The sequence below is a fragment of the Schistocerca piceifrons genome, chromosome 6 (assembly GCF_021461385.2).
Source record: "Schistocerca piceifrons isolate TAMUIC-IGC-003096 chromosome 6, iqSchPice1.1, whole genome shotgun sequence".
In the NCBI taxonomy this organism is placed as follows: Eukaryota; Metazoa; Arthropoda; class Insecta; order Orthoptera; family Acrididae; genus Schistocerca; species Schistocerca piceifrons.
Window position 1 is genome coordinate 331,391,021 of NC_060143.1, and position 20,653 is coordinate 331,411,673.

The 20,653-nt window shown below is 36.2% G+C and overlaps 1 protein-coding gene across 1 annotated transcript in view; it reads left to right on the forward strand.

Annotated features, from left to right (window-relative positions):
• The window catches only part of LOC124802759, a 428,511-nt gene extending 408,370 nt beyond the window's left edge, over positions 1-20,141 (forward strand). Inside the window, exons 32-34 of the mRNA XM_047263751.1 lie at positions 1,079-1,230; positions 13,818-13,953; positions 19,724-20,141. Coding sequence (XP_047119707.1) covers positions 1,079-1,230; positions 13,818-13,953; positions 19,724-19,768 — 333 coding nt within the window. The 3' untranslated portion in view covers positions 19,769-20,141. The remainder of the gene's footprint in view (positions 1-1,078; positions 1,231-13,817; positions 13,954-19,723) is intronic.
• The last annotated feature ends 512 nt before the right edge of the window (positions 20,142-20,653 follow it).

The window sequence follows — 20,653 nt, forward strand, 5'->3', positions numbered from 1 at the left end:
GGTTGAGTGATGCGGTACATGCCAAGAAGAGTTGTTTTATAACATTAGTGTAGTACAGAATATAAAATATTTTTTTAGATGGAAAATTTTGAATTTTGCAGCTCTTTTTGGTGATACTAATTTATTCTCTTCATTTTAAATAAATTTTGTTCCTTTTCCAGTAACTTCCAAGTAATGTAAGATTCACTATTCTTTTCACCCGAACTGGTTCGCCTAAAAGGCAATTTGCACAGAAAAGATGGGACCTGTTGTTTCCAAGAAAAAGTGTCTGTACAGTAGGTCTGCTTGAGTCATGTGTCCATCCTGACCAATAATTTTTTGATTTAATGTCATACACATTTTTGTATTTGTTCTGTGGAATAACAAATCCTGCATTGCAATAAAAACAAGTAATTCTTCTTGATAAAATACAAGTAACTCTTCTTCATTCATCCATCTTCATATTGTTCTTTTGTAAATTATTCCAATATGTAAGCTTTTTATGTTTCTCAGTATTGAAATTTATAGGTGCTCTGAAATATAATTCTGCATCCATAACAATGTTTAGAGATTACATTCGGTTTAAGGGTTCTGTAAATTAGACTTCTTGTGATCATTATTTAATATTTCTGTTTACGTTTTTAAAATGAGAATTTGTGCTTTCTTTTCTGGATGTAACTTAGTCCCGCAAAATTTGCTCATTAAATTTGAAAAAATATAGCCTTGCTTGTAAGTATTCACTGTGAAGCCCTCTGCTGACAACACAAAGTTCAATTAATACTAAAAAATTTGTTGTTTCATTGGCTTCTACTGGATATGATTTCCACCTTTCTGTTAAACTTCCATTCTCTTCCTACTCCTACTGCGTCTCAGTGAAAATTCTAAACCCGCCTCCATAGCCAAGGTTGCTAACACACACTTGTGCAGTTGTGCTCAACACAGGGATAAGCTGGTTTTAATCTTGGTGGTGGAAAAAAATTTCACTGCCAGTATTTGGCTGGCAGGGTGAGGAGAGGTGGTGTAATGGAGTATGTTGTATTGAAATAAACAAAAAACTAAAAATTATAATAATTACTAAACACTTGCACTGTTCCAACAGGAAAATAACAGAAGCTCAGCACCAACATACCGTAAGTTTGAATTTGAGCAAACCCTGGAAGGAACAGCAGAATCCTTGGCACGTTACAGGACTACTGCACCTGTTTTTGGATCTTCTGGTACTGGTCTGGGAACAGTTATTTCCGGAGTGAAGTAAGAGCTACTTTCAAACACAATTCATGATAGCAGTATGTACACTGGTCTTTGATTGCTAGAGCTTTTTTTTTTTTTGTTTGTTTTCTTTCACAATAAGCTTTAATCATCAATGATCATCTTGAGATCAGGCTAAAAGACAAAGAACAATGTGCATGTGTTGTGGTACTGGTCTGGAAACAGTTATTTCAGGAGTGAAGTAAGAGCTACTTTCAAACACAATTTATGATAGCAGTATGTACACTGGTCTTTTACTGCTAGAGTTTTTTTTTAAATTAAGTGAAACAGCATACCATGACTACAAATTATTAGCAGTAACATCTACATCCAGTGTGAAATGACAACAGTATGAGAAACGAAGTAATATCACTGTTGTACACTATAAGAGTGTTAACAGATATTATCCTGTTTCCTGTTTATAATGCATTACTGCTTGTCATGCAGCTTTACAATGCACACTGCTATTTGCCATGTGGCTAACAACAAGTTTAAATCCTCAAATCTAGATAATCAGATTACTGTTGAAGGATTGGATAACAAAATATATTTTCAATTTTTGTTTGATTTGCTTGCTTTGTGTTAAGTGGAAACTCATTGAGTACCTTTGCATCAGAGCACATAAATACTTCCCAACCCTAGATATGAAGTCAAATCTTACAGCATATCTGTTTTTTTGTCTTGGATTAAAATTTGCGCACTCAAATTCCAGTTCTTATCCATAACAGAAATCATTAAGAAGTAAATTTACTGGAAAGTGATTGTAAGAATATCAAGATCACAAAAAAATGCTTTTGCAGTATGTGTGGTTATCCGCTTTATACAATATTCTTATTGTTTGATGCTGATGAATAAGTATTTTATTTAGGTACTGGTACTTGAAATTAAACACCCTAAAACATCATTCTGTAAGACAAAAAGAAATGGACTTTTTTTCAAAGAGAAACATGCAAAACTGAGCTTGTACATTGTACATTCATTTTTAAATGGCTGTAAAATATAAGTCTTTGCGAGATTAAGACTTAAACTGTTTGCTGTGAACCAATTGCAGGGCTTTTCAGCATTCACCTGAGCTGTGTGTAACAAGATTGAATTGGTACCTTGATTAGTAAGTTTATGTCATCAGTAAACATTACAACTATTGAATCATCCTTTAAAGTAATTGGAAGAAATTTATGGATGTTAAGAACAAGAGTGGGCCCATTACTGACCCTTGTTGAGCCCCATGTTATTGGGGCTCATTCTTAACTTAGTTTCATCCCTGTGACACAGTCTGTCCATATTACTGTTTTATGGAGACGTAGTGTAATTTGGATAATTTGTTTGTTTCTTGATTAATAATGTGCTAAGTTGTCTTTGCTTTATTTTTAGATGTTTTATTTCATGAGTGTAATGGATGTGTTTTGCTTATTGATAACAGACTGAAGGATTTACAACACTGATGTAAATGTATTCTCTGTATAAGGTGGAATTCTCTCTTACAAGAAGAAGATACTTGAATTCCAAGAGTTATCAGTTTCTTATACTCACTTCTTTTCAGTTTTACCCTTGCATATATTGGCAGAAAAGTAGATTCTAAATATGGTAGAGATGTGTTTAATGCAGAGTTAAGTTTTCCCATGTCACTGTTTGCTTTACAAATCTCTTCCAATTTTTCTTCAAACAATTTCTCTCTAAAAACCAAGATCAAGTCATCATTTACAATTCTCTGAATTATGAGTTGTTATTTATTTATCTCATGATGTACATCTGCAGTCCATGTAGTTTGTGTACATGAGACATGTCAGCAATTTAAATCACAGTTACAATAGTGTTTACATTAATAAATAATAATATAACTCTAAAATGATGTTTTTATGAACAGTTAGATAGATATACATAATGGGAATGTAACAAGTATTTTTTTTCTTTTGTATTGTATTTCATTGATCCAAGTAATTATAATAAGTTGGAAAGCATTTCAGAATCAGTGCCCAGCATAGCTTTCTTTTCCAGTAGAAGTAAATTCATCTGCATTAACTTATTCCTCTTTAATTTATCATAAACTTTCATTCCCATGTATTGAGGTGCCTGTGCATACAGTTTGACATGATGGGTGGGAAGCTTGAAGTTTTCTTTGTTTCTCGTATCATGTGTGAACATAAGGGTTTCCCTCAAATAATTTCTGTATGATATGCAAAAAGGTAATAATCACATAAATATATAGAGGGTGGGATAGTTAATATTTGAAGTTTCCTTGATAATGGGTCACATGGTTCTTCATTATGTATAATGCAGATGTTCTGAAGGATTTTGATCTGTATCTTTAGTGTCCATTCTATGTCAGTCAAGTTTCCACAAAAAACAATACCATCCTTAATACTAGTTTCAAAGTAAGTTGAATATGCAACTTTTCATGCATCCATGTCAGCTGCAGTTGATATTGTTTGCATTGTAAATGCAAAGCTACTCAGTTCGTTTGCTAGGTACTTAATGTGCACCTGCCAGCTCTAATTTCTGACCAAATTTAATTTTAAGAATTTGAATGAATTGGGTTCTCCCATATCTTGATAGTTGTGAACCATCTAAATCTGCTAATATTTTGACTGTTTGGTTTTGAATTGCATCCTGTGAGTCTTAGGTATGTTTATATTCAACCCATTTATCTGAAACCAAGTTTTTAATGTACTAAAACTAAATTAAAAATGTCTATTTTTCCATAATAACTTCTGCGGTTATGGATATAGTCTGTTTATAAATATATGAACATTAATAAGAGTTTAGGAATAAAGATAAATTATACATAACAACATTAAAAATCCTTGATGGAGTACAAACCTTTATCAATTAACTATTGCTTTAATTTTGCTTGAATACATTTCCATTTAATGGTTTTATGTTATTTGGCAGTCTGTTATAAAAATGTCTTCCAGCAGAAAATTGACTACGATCTGTGGCTCTTTTATTACTAAATTGTATGTAGTAATCCTCTCTTTTTCTTGTATAATCAAGTGGATTTCACTATTGATTATACTATGCTCCATATTTTCTTTTACACGCAGTATAGTTCTAGAAACATACAATGAATACATTATTAGTATGATATACTTCATGAAGTATTCTCTACGGGGCTGACATTTACTAATATGAGCTTCTTCTTCTTCTTTTGTTCTGGCCTTCTTAGGGCCACGTTAATTCACTTCAGTTTCATTTATTCTGTTCTTTCTTCTTTCCCAATATTCTTTCATTCTCATACTTTGCAACCATCTTCATTCTTCTGTCCAAGATAATTTTGTTCTGGGTCTCTTTCTGTCCTTGAAAGCTTTGAAGGCCTGAATTTTTTATTTAAGTCACCCTGTTGTATATCTCTGGTCCCTGCATTCTCATTTCTTCCAGATCTCTTTGTATCTCTTGGATCCATCATACTTTGGTTTCCTTGTTCACCAGAAATTGTGTGATTTGCCGTGTTAACCACCCCTGTTCCATTCTGAGGATATGTCCAAAGAATATGCTCCTTCTTTTCCTGATGACGTCATAAATTTTTTCTTTCTTGGTATACAGTTCCTGGTTGGCTCAGTTTCTAAATTGACCATCTTCTTTTCTTTGAGGTTCTGATATTCTCCTGAGAATCTTTCGTTCTATCAGTTCTAGCCTCTTGATCACTAAAGTTCTTGCTAAGTTAAGAGTTTCTGCTGCATATAGAGCTTCATGCTGGGTCACTGTTTGGCAATGTTTCAATTTTGCATTTATCGAAATATTCTTCTTATTCTAGGTGTTGATAGTTTATATGCAAAGTTCATTGTGTTTATTCATGCTCCCATTGCTTCTTTTTTGGTCAGTCCAATGTCTATCCATTCTCCAAGGTATTTGAATATCTCCACCTTCTGAATTTTCCTCCTTCTATTGTCATCCATCTAGGAGCTATCGTGATGTTTGTGATATATTGTATCTTCTCAATAGAGATCTGTAGGCCTACTTTAGCTGCCTATCTCTGCAGTTCTATGGTTTGGTTAACTGCCTCTTCTAGTGATTTGGACAAGATCACAATGTCATCTGTGAATTCTAGACAGTTTACCCATACTCCTTTATTCTTACACCCCAGTTGTATTCCACCATTTCTTTCATTCCTTGTCGCCACTCTCTGATCACCTTATTGAGGACACAAAGAGCATAGGGGAGAGTCCGTCTCCTTGTGTCATCCCAATTTTAATCTTAAAGGCCTATGACAGCTTTCCTCTTAACTTGACTTGGGATGTTGTGTTGCTTAGGATCTGTTTAACCACTTCACCAGATTTTCTATCTAAACTCATCTCTCCTAAAATTTGGAACAGTGTGTGTCTGTCTACAGGATCATGGGCTTTCTTGAAGTCTATGAATGTAAGCATGAACTTTTTGTTCCTCTTTTTTTGATAAGCAATTATCAGTTTTAGATTCATGATCTGTTCTGCACATGATCTCTCCATTCTGAAGCCTCCTTGGTACTCATCAGTTTGTGGATTTAGTAGTTCTTCCACTCTATTTGGTGGTGCTTTTGAGAATACCTTATAGGTCACAGGTATTAAAGAAATTCCCCTGTAGTTCCCAGGTTCCGTCGTATCATCTTTCTTGTGTACAGGTTGTATTAGTGCCGATGTCCAACCTCCTCAAAACAAGATTTTGCCAAATGATAGCATGCAAAGAGGAGAGTATTTTGTTGTATGATTAATATTCAAAACTTCTGTATCTACCATGATATTCAAGCAACTACAGTTTTTTCCTAATTAAATAGTGTGATTTATAAGAACCATCAATAGCTTGCGAAATGAGAATTGCTATGGTTACATGTTTATTTTTATATTGAGAATATGCTTTTTCATAACTATTGACCTGTCTTCCCCCCGGATTCTGTCACAACTTCAACTGCATTAGAATGTTAGTGAGATGAATATGTGTAAATTCTGCTGTGTTTTGGCAAAAGAAGCAGATTTTGACATGGCAGCAAGACAAGTTACATATTACTCAAAACTCAACACAGTCCTTCATGGATCCATGTCTCCACAACTTCCTTCTTGGTATAGCTGACATATCAAGACCATTCCTGTCATGTAACATTTGCAATGGCTTCTTTTGTCAGCATTTCGACCTCACTGAACATAATTTTCTTCTTGTTTTTTGCCACATTACTTTTCATTTAAGTGCATACATCCTCAGTCAGATTTAAATGAGCATGATGTGAAGGGAGCCTGATTAAACTGTGCCCATTAGCCTTAGCCAGTTCGCTGGCCTGGTAATGTGGAGTTTTTGGCTTGTACAGCACTACAAGTTCCATTAATTCTACTTTATACGTGCTAGGTTCAACTTTATCCAATGCAGCCTTTCTTTGTACCGTCAGAAAAATATCCTCTTTCCTCCATTGCATTTTTGGAGCTTTATCCATCACAATGAAGTGGTATGGTACCTTCTCCATTCCTTATGTCAACTTCAGAGGAATGTTTTGCAGCAGAACATTATCTTCACAGCTGATGAATGTTTTCTTCATTTTCTTGGAGGACCACTTTTATTGCAAAACTCATTGTGCACTCTTATTATTAATGCAACACTTATTATTAATGAAACACCAACACTTGCTCACAATACCTGACAACTGCAGAACACTTCAATGCCACAGAATACGACTTTACAGTGAAAGCTAATGAAAGTAGATTATCTAATGCACTGCACCATGCTGTACTGTTAATCCATTGCATGGCAACAGGGGCACTTTACTATCTGAACTGCCAGAGCTGCCTTAGGGAAAGCCAGATAAGTGTTGGTGTTGCCTGGGCAACAGCATCATGTCCGCTCTGGTGAGCTAAATCCCAAAAGTTGCAACTAATTTCAATGCATTGTAGACATAAATAACTTCACATGATCTTGATCTGTACTATATGAAAGAAAATCAACCAGGGTTGGCACAAGGTCTGAAAATCAGGGAATATCAGGGAATTTCAAACTATCAGGGAAATCAGGAAAATAAAAAAATAAAAACACTAGAAAAAAACACTGTCTCAGTAGCACGAAATTGTTTGTTTACTGAGATGTCATGCTTTTCCTGGTTGGGTGCAGCTCAGTATGTGCGCCGCTTCCCTACTCGCTCATTCTTACTGCTTCCCCCTTCCCACCCCTCTCCTCAGCTTGCAGTTAGTGCTGCCAACACTACTTGCTGCTAGCCTAGTAGCTACTGATGAGAGGCAGGGGGCATGAGGAGTGGTTTGTTTGGATCCGATTCTCAGAGCTTGTCGACGCATCGACCAGAGACAATGGTCATATGTTCATGAGTTTTGTGTGAGTGATTGTGTGAATGTGTGTGCGCTCTCGTTCTCTGGCAAAGGCTATGGTCAAAAATTTAGTTGTGAGAGTGTGATTGTGTTTTCTATGTGCCTGTCTGTGGCTCAGCGATCATCTGTATGGTGAGTTGCTACCTGTCTTCATTAGTATGGATTCTCTGAGTATTTGTGCAAGTTATCTGTTGCGTGGTTGTTCACCATGGACTCATTTCATCAACATGGTGTCTGTGACATGTGAATAGCTGGCCACATGAAACCGCACGCTATTTCTGCAGGTATCTCTAATGGATCGGGCCTGCTGTTCTGAAGCCCATAGTTTCCCACTAATATGCAGGCTCTGCCTGTCGGATGTATTCTCACTGATCTGCCTGCAGGCTGGATCTGTGTGTGTGTGTGTGTGTGTGTGTGTGTGTGTGTGTGTGTGTGTGTGTGTGTCATAGAGCAGTCGATTTTCATGGTTTATCCATGGACCCAGGATTGTGGTGCTCCTCGGCAGGCCAGAGGCCATGGGCAATGGATTTCAGGAATTGTAAATGTCTCACCACAAGTACATTGTACAGTGCAGCATTTTATAGACATTTTATTTATTCTAATACATTTTGGCACTTCAAAAGTAGTTTATATGTTAAAAGTACGGACAATAATAAGAAGAAAATTGTGGCAGCCACTAGCAGTTTGTGCGCTATGTACTCATGTATTTCTTGAAAGAAAAATCACACAATGTCTGCAGAATAATAGATAGAACACAGTGACTAATAAACGACAATAATGAACATAGTAGAACCAACATTTTATTGGTGGTCATCCATAGTGTTGGTTTACACAAGTCTTCCCCACCTTATACATTTCTTTCAAGATGCCTACTTTTCTCTGAGGTTATTTCTGAAAGCAGTGAAGGTATTTTAAATCTGTCTTACGACTCCAACAAAATGTGTATTTTTGTCACCAGATGTGTTTCACTTTTTGAAATAAAATAACATCAGTGGTCTTAATGAAACATATATACCATTTGGCTTGCTTTTTCCATCTAAAAACAGTTTATTACAAAAGATGTTGATGTTAGTACTTAAAATGTTTGCTCACATATTTAGAAATACAGATGTCATTACATTTTTTTGCCAACTGAGGTCTTTACTTATCCTTTAGATCTCGAAATTTGTCAGGGAAAAATGATAAAACTTATCTGGCAACCAGGGAAATATCAGGGAATTTCACTTGGGGAAACTTGTGGCAACTCTGACAACATACTATCTATATCTGCTTTACTAAGCTTAAGATATTTGCTGTTCATAGTGTGTGATCAGTCAGTATTATTGGCATGGGTGTTTTGTGATCCACTGTTTGAAACAATATTCATTAACGTGAAGGGTCTGGGACTTTTAGGTGCATTTTTGTATGTATAGTCATTACCCTTTCCTCTTACTGGTTTTACATCAGTGGAATAATATTAACTTGCAGCCATCAAAATGTTAGCTTCTACGTTTTTTTTGTTTGTTTTGTGTGTGTGTGTGTGTGTGTGTGTGTGTGTGTGTGTGTGTGTGTGTGTGAAGTCTGATAAACACAGAAGATCTGCTAACATTCTGTGTGCCATTTCATTTTCCTGTATTGCTGTTAGAAGTTAATCCTTTTTATTCATAATATAACTGATGTTTTACTGGAAAACACTAAATGTCCAAGCTGCAGTATTTTCTTTTGATGATAGTTGTGTCAGCTTTACCCTGAAAAAAGACATGGAAACACATTGGGATTCACTGGGATGAGATGGATACTGATTTGGGGTGCTACTACCATATAAGTATCATCTTCCAGAAGTACTCAGAAACAAACCATGCATTGTATGGTGTAACTGAATCAGGAGTTGTGCACACCATGTGTAAACACTTCTCTCACTTGAGCAATTTTTCACAATCTTCATATCAGTGTGAGGAAAATCTTCAGCAATGTGCTTAGTGATATCATCAGCTGTATACTTGAAATTGCAGTCTAAACTTTTGGTTCCACCTACTACTAATATAACAGAATACTAATTAACCAATAATCATCTCCAAAACAGTTTTGCAACACCTCTAACAGTCCTGTCCCATGACTCCTAGCCAGCAATAAGACCTTCTTGGTCTTTTTAACCCTTTCTTTTCTAACCTTGGCTTGTGCCTTTTTTTCTTTGTACTGTCAGACTACTTCTCAAATTGTTGGGATGTCTATATGCTTTTGCCCACAGTCTCCAAAACACTGAAGCTATTGGAGATGTCTAGACTGATGATGCTAATGAAACAACAACGCAAAATCCTTAAATACCATTGCCTATTTGAGTGTCCTACAACAACATCCACTCTTGTTACACACTATAATATAAATTTGCAATTAGAAATCAGTTTCAAATAGTCATGGAAGCAGACACTACATGAATTATGCTATTTACAGCTAACAAAACTAGACCTAAAAATATGTAAGTGCCTGGTATCTGATATACACTTTTCACAGGCATTTACCTTATATTATGTAACATTAATACTTCAACTAAAGCATTTAAACTTAATTTATGTCCATAACTTCAAAATGTGCTGAAAAGTAAATTTTAAATTATTATTTATTTAAATATTAACAGTTGCAACATTTGTAATCTTTAATACAGGTATGTGCACAATGTTGCCAACCGAGTGGTATAATCATGCAGTAACCAAAATAATAATAACAGTAATTAAAAAATTGTTAACTGAATTAAACAGTGATCTTTTTAAGGTAATAGTGAAACAGCCTTACACTTTTACCATTACCTACTAATCAGATGCAAATTGGCCTACTAAGCAGATGCAGATTGGCCATACAATGCACACAGAAAATAATACACTTAATGAACCAACTATGCTGCATTTTTTGCAGTAGCCACTTACCATGTACATATTTCATTTATTGTGTGCACAGTATGAAATTAGTTCTTTCTGATGGGAGAAATCTAATTTATTTAAAATACATTTAAAATAAATGTTTTATTATGTGCTACATCATGCATCAAGTAATAATTCACACATAGTAGCAAATTGTATTCATTTCTTTGCTAACGAAGTTTGTATGCTTGTGCCACTTTTTTAACTACAAGCCATCGCATTTAGCATGATTGACGGTTTCTTCTTGTTTCTCACTAGGATTATGAAAGGGATTAAAGAATAATTCTTGGATAGAAGCTGACCATATTTTCTGTATTTATTATGGAACTGCTGCAAGAGAACAACCCCTCTTTTCGTATGTTTGTCATCCATAAATTGAATGTTTTTTTGGAGTGTAGTGAATGTCGCTAAATCATTTATAAACAACAAGAATAAAATTAGGGCTAGAACTGAATATCATAGCTTACTGTGTTTGAAATTCTCTAGTCTTTATGAATACGGATACATGCCGCTTTCTTCTTGACTGATTGCTTCTGTAGGTCCAGTTGTGTGCCAGTTCCACTACAGCTATGTGTTCTAATTGAGAATGTTAGCTTCTGATTTATCACAAGAAAAGCCTTTGGGAAGTCCAGCAGTATGGTGAATAAATGTGACTGTTCAATATGATACCTGCTGCAACCCTCACTTCAGGCCAGCAACATTTATTGAACTCAGATAAACTTCTTTAACAACAGATTAAATAGTCTATTAGTCCACAAATTAAACAATTATAGTTCTCAATAGAAACTGATACGTAATTGTTCCTTATTGAATTTGATGGAAGTCCAAGCACTACTACCTCACTGTGCACAAATATTGAATGTATAATACGAGTACTGATCAAAGGTCCATGAAGCCAAGCCTGGCAGTGGTAGAACACACACACACATCATTCGAAGCAGTATGCAGCACAATCCAAAGTAGGTCAAGATAAATAGCAGTGATGGTCACAGTTCATAAGATGAAGCCAGATAACAGCAACCGAGAGATGGGCTGCTGCTAGACTGGGTTTTGCCATTTTGGGACAGGATATCAGACATATTGTTTTGCATTATAGTGTCCACAGTGGCAGTCAGACTGCTATGGGACAGCAAGAGCCGCACCAGCAACATTCAGAACATTTAATATTTCTGGCACAAGCCAGCAGCTGGTGCAAGCCAGTGGAGCTGTACTTCAGAGAAGTTCCTTCATATTTTAGAGAGCTTGTGGGGGAGGGGGGGGGGGGGGAATTACAGGTATTGTAATGATATAAGCACAGTATTTTTCCTCAGTGTTTTTAGTAACAAAAACAAACATTTACTTAGTTCACTTATTTTCATAGTTATCTATCAACAGAGAACTAATGAGGCATAATTTTACACCCTTTTATTATTATGTTAGTTAAAACAGTGAAATTGAAATGGATATTCTTAAGAGACAATTACAGAAAAGAACTTAAAAAAACTTTGACAAAGTGACATCAGATGACCCAGGGAAAAGCCCAATGAAATCCAATTCCTCTTGACCCTGGTTTCACCACATGAGTTCCTTAAACAATATTCTAATTTCAAGACCTATGCACAGTTCCTTGTCAGTGGAAACAGAAGCAGAAAGCCAAATGGAATTGTCTCAAGAATTTTCACGTTTTAATTTGTGTGTGTCATAAGATGAAGATCGTTCTGTGAACTCGTGATTACCTCCAGACGATGAGCGATTGCCACCTCAATGCCTTGGATCATTAAGAAAAAAGAAAACAAATACATGTGGAAAAAATCTATATAATGAATGTGTTGCATTGAGTTCTGTTAAAAGTTTTTCTTCAAAATAATGTGTGCTAATTCAACTTATAATTAAATTTTCCCTGGGACATTTAAGTCTCCTCTTTATCTACGATAATGTTGGAAGGTGAAAAAATGAATTAAAATTTTCCCCCTACATTGGGGTGCTATTCCAATGCCGGAGAGCCATGGTAACAGTGACAGTGTTGGATGTAATGAGGAAGTCCTGTACTATATGTAATCATATAGATCTTATAATTAAATTTTCCCCAAGATATTTAAGTCTCATCTTTATCTACGAGAATGTTAGGAGCTAAGGAAATGAATTAAAATTTGTGTCATGGCCAGGACCCAAACATGGGTCTTTTTGCTTACTAGGTAGAAATGCAACTATGGGTGGATGGTAGTCACAAACACGTAGATTATTGCACATGGCTTTTGAATAACATCAATAATGGTTTGTTGGACCCTTTCCATTACATAATGGGTGATGAAGCATGATTTCATCTTTCCAATCATGTGAATTCACAGAACATGAGGTACTGGGCAATGGAGTTTGTCAGCAACCACTCCATAATGAAAAAATTAGCATTTGGTGCAGTGTAACACAACTGTGCAGCTTTGGACTCATATTTTTTGACACTACCCTCAACATGGTTGCATATATGGAAATTTTTGATACATTTTTTTGCTCAGCTTACTGATTATGAAAGACAATACTACTTCTTCCACCAAGATGGGGCAGCATGCCGCATTTCTAAGGTATCCCTGGAATGAGTCCATAATGTCTTCAATGAGGAATGAACATTTGTGGCCACAATGTTTGTCAGATCTAACTACATATGATTTTTTTTCCTTTGGGGACACTTGAAGAGCAATGTTTATAAGACATATCAACACACGATACAGGAACTGAAAGACAACATCAGCTGTGAAGTTGCCACCATCGATATCTGAATTTTATGCCGGGTGTTTCTGAATACGCTTAGATGTGCACAGCCATGTATTGATGTTGCAGGCATCACTTTCAGCATCTCCTATAAATGTATTTTTCATTGTAAATAAATGGTAGGTCCATTTCAGCTATTTATTTTTGTAATTTCACTGTACTTCTTTTATACGTACATGGGCCGCTTTTATTTGTGCCATTCTGTGTTAAGCCTGACACTCATCAGTTGAAGCACTGTACATCATAAGTCTGGTAGGTACAGGTGAACAGCAGCAGTGGTCATATTCACTTGTAAAGGTGAAGTTGTATTACAGCAACTTAGAGAAATTACACTATCAGGTGGCCTTATATTTTCCCACTATGGAATTCCATGTGACCAGCCTTAATCTTGGTTCCTACCACAGGTGTTCTCATCAAGTGTGGGCTATGTTACATGTATTGATACATCCAGATTTTCCATTTGCACATCAGTCAGGATTACTAAACTATCTGTACATATGATTTACCCTATGAAACTATGCTGAAGAGGGTGAGTCATTGTTGTTGCCATATACATGCAGCAGTTTTGTTGATATTTCTTTATGTTTTAAAATTATTAACAAATAGCAGCTTAGTGATATATCATAACATTTTCATTATATACATTATTAATTTGTGCTTTACAAATTATTTGTAGATACCTGGAACCAGCATATCTTTTAGAACAACTGAATGGAAGCACCTTCGACAATGGTAAAAAAATTGTGAAATTGAAACAAAAGTCAAATGATTCACAGCAGCTTGTTGAAAAAGAAGTGAAAGTAGTGATGAGGGTGAGTACCTACCTAACATTTTCAATAGTAAAGTTGAAAAAGTGATGTATGATGCAAACTTTCTTGAATTCAAAGTTTCCATTCTGTACTACTTTGCTGCATATTTAGGTTGTTAGAAGAAGTATGATTAAACTATTTACAAATAAGGATAACGTGTGTTATTATTATAGTCAATTAAATTCACACCTCAGTGTACTGTGAGGGACAGCATTGTACTTGAATAGTCCATACAGTGGTATTAGCCAGAATGCGAAGGTGGTGTAGTAGATGACACATCTGCCTAGTAACCAGGAGACGTGGGTTAAGTCCCAGCCTTGGCACACTTTTAATTCATTACTTCAGCCTCTATTATTATCGAAGATAATAGGACCATAAATCTACAATTGTTTGTAAGAAATTTTTCGAAATAATCTCCACAGTCTTTTTGTCAGTTCATCTTCACACACAAACACCCAACTTTCATTCCTCAGACTATCTGCAAACAAATTAATGTAGTTTTCACTGTAACCTCTTGTCCACATTAGACTTGACTTTCTAATGACGAGTACCTCAAAATCAGATTGCTCATACTATAGATGGAGAAAAATAAGGGTCATGGTCTACAAAATGTCCATCACCTGCAAGAGTGGCTTTAATAAAATCTCTTGCAGTTTACAATAATATTAGCAGGACAAATATTATCAAGTATAGAACAGTAAGTTTTACAGTGTAAATCAAATGATCTTGAAATATTGAAACACATTGGTCACGTCATCCACCTATCCTATTCTTGTGTATTCTGTGTCTGTCCACTTTTTAAGCTAGTGATTTTCATAGCATTACCATTACAATTTCCATATCATTGTGAGATGATCTTTAAATGAATAAAAATAAATAAATAAAGGTTTAGTTAACTCTTGAATTTCCTGATGTGTGTGTTTCAGTATAGCATTTGATGCTGTTAGTATCTTATCAATGTGGGCCTTGAGTTACATCACAGCTCAGATCTTTTCTTTAGCTAAAAATCATGTCAGTCAGTGCATGCAGACGATAACACCAGTACATGGCTTTGGAGAAATATGGGGATGGGGTGCGCTTGGGTGACATCTGAAGTCAGCTGAATATGTTAGTCAGAGTTTTAATTGTTACATTGCAGGGTGGAGGGAGAGGGGGGCAGGGGAGAGATCAGGCTGTTACCATAACAGCTGGTGATGGTATTAGTCCTTCTGTACACATTCACCCTTTGATGTGACACATTTTGCTCAGTAATGGGTGACTTGGGAATTGGCAGAGACTGGGAATGCTCGCAGGTCAAAGGCTCAGTAGGATGCAAACGTGTGAAGCAAGTAGGAAACGATGCCACAGAAACACACTTGAGCTTCCTGCAGCCATCTGAGCTAGTTCGAAAGCGGTCAAATTGTGGCTTTCTGTGTTATGAAAAGGTCCGTTGGAGAGTTTCCACATGAGATGGATGTGCTAGTCACATGATCATACTCACACATGTAGATGAGGTATTGGATGTCCACACAGCACAGACGGCCTCCAGGACTGTCATATTTTAAGGACAGTAGTGGTAGATCATACAACTACTACAGCACAGACAAGAGGGCTTGTGAGCCCAGACATGTGAACACAAACTGTTGCACACCATTTATTAGCAGTGGGACTACAGGCATGCACAGCTCTAGCCTGTCTTCCACTCATGCCTCAGCATTGCTGCAAGTGGCTCAATTCGTGCTGTCAGATCACTTGGAAGATGGAATGGCATGCCATGGTATTCAGAAAAAAAAGAAGGTTCTGCCTGATGCAGTTGTTGGTTGTTTGCATGAACGACGTAGATCTGTTGAGTACGGTCTCATGGAGTGCATTCATCCAAGACACACCGGCCCCACCCCAGAGCTTGTGGTGTGTGGTGCAATAAACTATAACTCTTGTCCAGATTTGGTGTTTCTGGAGAAAACACTAACCATTGCTTGGTATGTGCAGAATGTTGTTAAACCTATTCTTCTCCATTCTTAAAACAGGAAGATGATGTGTTTTCCAACAGGATAATGTTTGCTCACACAGTGCCCGTGAAACTCACCATGCTCTGCTAGATGTGCAGCAGCTTCCCTGGTCAGCACAATTTCCAGACTTGTCTCCAGTCGCGAACATGTGCGATATGAAGGGATGAGAAATTACTCGTGCAACTCGTCAACCGACTAGGTTGAGCAGGCACAGAATAATGTATCCCAAAACAGTATATGGCATCGCCATGATTGACTGGATGCCAGAGTTAGCACCTGCATTACTGGCCATGGAGATTACACAATATACTTAATGGGTGTGTCAGTGTGGGTCAATATCTGGTTTCTCTGAACTGCTTATGCTATTGATCTGTAAATGTAATCATTTCACGTACTTCACTTGCACTGTTGCAACAGTAAATCTTGATTAAACTGGTAAACTCTAAAAGGGTGTATTAAGTACTAATTTTTTTCTGGCAGTATAGAATCCTCATATTGCCTGTTCAAGAAACACTCCCTCTCAAAAACCATCTTGTCATTCTGAAAATACCTGCCACTTAGTGGTTTCTTCGTGTGAGAAAAGAGGAAGAAATCACTGGGTGGCATGTAAGGTAAGTACAGGGGTGAGGCAAAATTTTATAGCAAGAATAAGCAGCCTGTGTGATACAAGCAGGGCTACTATAATGGGGAAAATACACACCTTTGTACATTTTTCCACGGCACTTCATCTCAATAGTCTCCTGCAACATCATCAGGAGATTTTGATAGTATGCTCCTATGATGGCTTGCCCCCTACAAACATAAACTTTTGGACTCACACCACAACAGTCCCAAAACTACACTCAGTATCAACTCTCCCAATGACATTGAGATCTTCTCCCTTTTTGGCAGTGATTGAATTCATGTTCCCATTTCTTGAAAGGATGTGAACAGTCATGGAGCCCAGCGGATAGCAATCTTTGTCACCTTGAAAATAATGTGCAAGATCTTGAAAACTGATCCTTGACTTATATTCCTTTTTTCCACTGTCACCTTGACTGTGATACACGGGTTTTCAAGCACCAGAGCCTCCTCTTCTCATGTGATTCACTGTTCTTCACAGAGAGATGGTGTGCCCCTTTGTTCTTTGTTATGCAGACTTTTCTGACAACACTGAAGGTATCTGCACCACCTAACCACTGTCATATGATGGTGTACTGTTGCTGTTTATAAGGGGGAGTCAAATAAAAACTGAAAATCCATCAGAATGGGACCCTGGAATAGTTCCATTTAAAAGTAATCATAACATGTGTTGAGATGTTTATCTTACCCGGAGGCAAGATGATCAATTTCTGTTTCAAAGCACATGGTTGGCTGTGGATGGATCCACAATTGCACCCACTCTTGCACTTCCTCACCTGACTGAAATCAATGTCCATGCTTGTTTTTCTTCAGGTCACCAAAGATGTGAAATCGGGGGTGTAAAGATGATGTTGGAGTGTTTCCCAACCAAACTGCTGAAGTGTAACCATCACCTGATTGGCACTGTACAATAGGATGATTCCATCTGACAGCATTCATGGGTGTTTCGACTTTATGGCATGTCGTAGTTTCTGCAGAATGTCTTCATAGCACTGTGCATTCCATTGTGGTTCTGTGCCTGAGGAATTCAATGAGCAGAGGGACCCTCCAGTCAAAGAAGAAAGACAGGTGTAGATGTTGATTTCAGTTGGACAAAGAAGTGCAAGTTTGGGTGCGGTTGTGGATCTGTCAGCAGCCAACTGTGTTCTATGAAACAAGAATTGATCATCTCAACTCCCAGTGGTATAAATGTCTTACCAGGCATCATGATTACTTTTGAATGGAACCATTCCATAGTCCTGTTGTGGCAAATGTTTGATTCTCATTTGACTGCCCCTGATAGCACCAACTCAGCATGGTCTGTTACAACATTGTTCCCTGTCAAATTCAGAAAAGAAATTGACACACGCCACTCCACTTTATCAATAGGTGACACCATTTTGTTATGGATCCTCTAGTAGTGTTCTGTGGTACTGTGGTGTGGGGGCTTTCACTGTTTATCAGTACTGCAGACATGTACCTGTGAACAAATGAAAACTTGATTGTATAACTTTATTTTGTTGAGGGGATAATTTGCATCTTTCTGAGTACCCCTTGTATGTATAACATCATCTTCTCTCTCCACATAAATATTGCCATATATCACATCCCCAATAAATATGCAGCTAGAGAACACATCTGTTCCCAGCCCACACCATGTAAAAATCTACATATCACCTTCCAGTGTGAAATGAACATTGTTTCTATGTACCTTGCTTCTTGCAACTTACTTAACTTATCTGTTGTAATGCTCCTTCAACAGTAGGTGTACATCTGTTTTTTTTATAATAACTATCAATTTTCAATGTTTCTGCATTTAGCTCACTTTTTTCTTTGTATATCAGACAATTTTTGCATTCCTAATTACTAAAGAAATTATTCAATGGAGTTCTCTGTACAAACTTTTAATTGTATTAATGAAACTGACAAAGTAAACTCGTGCAGTGTGTGCATTACAAAAACTGATTCAAGACTGTTTTAATGTGGTCTCTCCCATATCACTTAAATATAATCTCAGTAACATCTTTCATATCGGGCTGTTATTACAAACACGTTTTTGCTAAGATTGTAATTAAAACTTCAAAGATTTACAAAAATTGAGTTTAACATAAGCAGTGCCATGACATGAAGTATTTATTCTGATAATAAGCTTGTAAAATTCAATTACAGTATTAAGCAAAATTACCTTGAGCAGAAACTGTTAACAATGGTTTTAAGTGAAATTTATAGTATTGCTGAAATACAGTATGCTGCATGATACTAATATAATTTTGAAATAATTTCATAACATATGTTTTACAGAATCAAAAACTTTTGCATTAGGAATCCGTTTTATTTCAGTACTAGAACCATTTGTGTGTTGACAATAGCAGAAATAATTTATAACCAGATAATTACATAATTATACTGAATGGGTTGTTAAAAGCTATTTACATGTGATGTATGTAACAAATTAAAGTTGAAATAACAATAAATACATGAACAAACAAAGTTAATAGGCGCTCATAATGAGTGAGTACTATACACTACCTTGATATCATAACCTTCAATTGATATGACGCACACTGTGGGAGTCACCAGAAGAACATCTGTGAATGCACAATGAAATGCAGTACTATTCTGTGGTAATGAGTGCAAGGACAATCTGCTTTACTCTTTGATTTTTATAAGTATTCTTTGTATTGACTTATGTTTTTCAGTTAATTGGTGTTTGAACTTGAGTAAATAAAAAGTTATTGCTTAACTACTACATTGCATCTCTTCAACAGATGGAGATAAGCTGTAGTTGACTAAAACACCTTTGGTATCAGAACTGTGGTTGATGCAGTATTATATGGTTCTGTGTGTGCCACTCCATTCTGCCATGTTATAATGTCCTGAGGAAGTGTTTCTCCCTTGAAGTAATATAACAGATAATTAATATGGAACATGTAGCTTCTTTACTGCAAAAGTATGACATACTTACTATTGTTACTGAATTAAACATTCTGTCCTGTTGTGTGAACGTATCACTAAATAGTCAGCATGCAGTCATATTAAAAGACAGATCAAGTTAACAGCCTTTAAATTGACTTGTTCCATGTCACTATTATGTTTAGTGCAAGTGACCTTTAGAACAAAAAACAAATGAACTGTCTAAGAAAGAAAGCATTTGTATGTGTCTGACACTTGTTCTTATGTTGCAGAATGGTTCTGTAGACCATCTTCCTGGGACTCCGACTGATGACTGATATAGGCAATGTGAGGAGACTCGAAACAATGACAAAAATATATACATGCATTCTACAGTGTATGCAAGATTTCGCAGTTGTGACTAGCAAGACAGTGGCGTCATCATTATTTAACTCTTGAAAGTGATATGTGTCTTTCACTAAAGGATTTCATATTACACACAGAGATCTATCATGGATATTAAATGTGTAATTCTCAGTTCAGAGACAGTCTCATGAGAACACCAATCCTGGATTTTCCATTGTTAAATTGAAACATTTATGTGAGAATGTATTGTAGAAAACTGTTCATCATAACTGTTTTCCAGTTATTGGTACTGGTTAAAAGTGTGATGAATAAAATCAAATTCATGTGAATAAACATTATACAGTACTTATATGTTTCATACTTATTTCATTTGTAAGTATGAGTAATTTTGAGAAGAAACGTGAAAATGAGTTGTGAGAGTAAATATCTGATTAAAAGGAAAATCTCTTACAGAAATGTAAAAATATGCAAACAGATACATGGGCTGGCCAACGCTTACCATAGCTCAGTACAGCCAACAGTCACACAAAACCAATGAAAATAAATAAAACATAACTTTGGGGAACTTGTTGCTTCGTCAGGTAGGAGAGAGAGAGTGAAGAAAAGGGAAAGAAGGGAAATTGATGCGGGTCACTCACACTCTAGATTATAAGGTAAGAAGGGAAAAGTAAGCAAAAATTGAGTAAAGGGTGTCAAAGGGATGGATATGTTGCTGATTTACTGCAAAAATATCACGTACTTACTTTTGTTATTGAACTAAATATTCTATTCTGTTATACAGTTTAAGCAACAGACTATTTTAGCATATGATGTAAGTTTATTTTATATATTCATTATTCTATATTGTAATGATATTG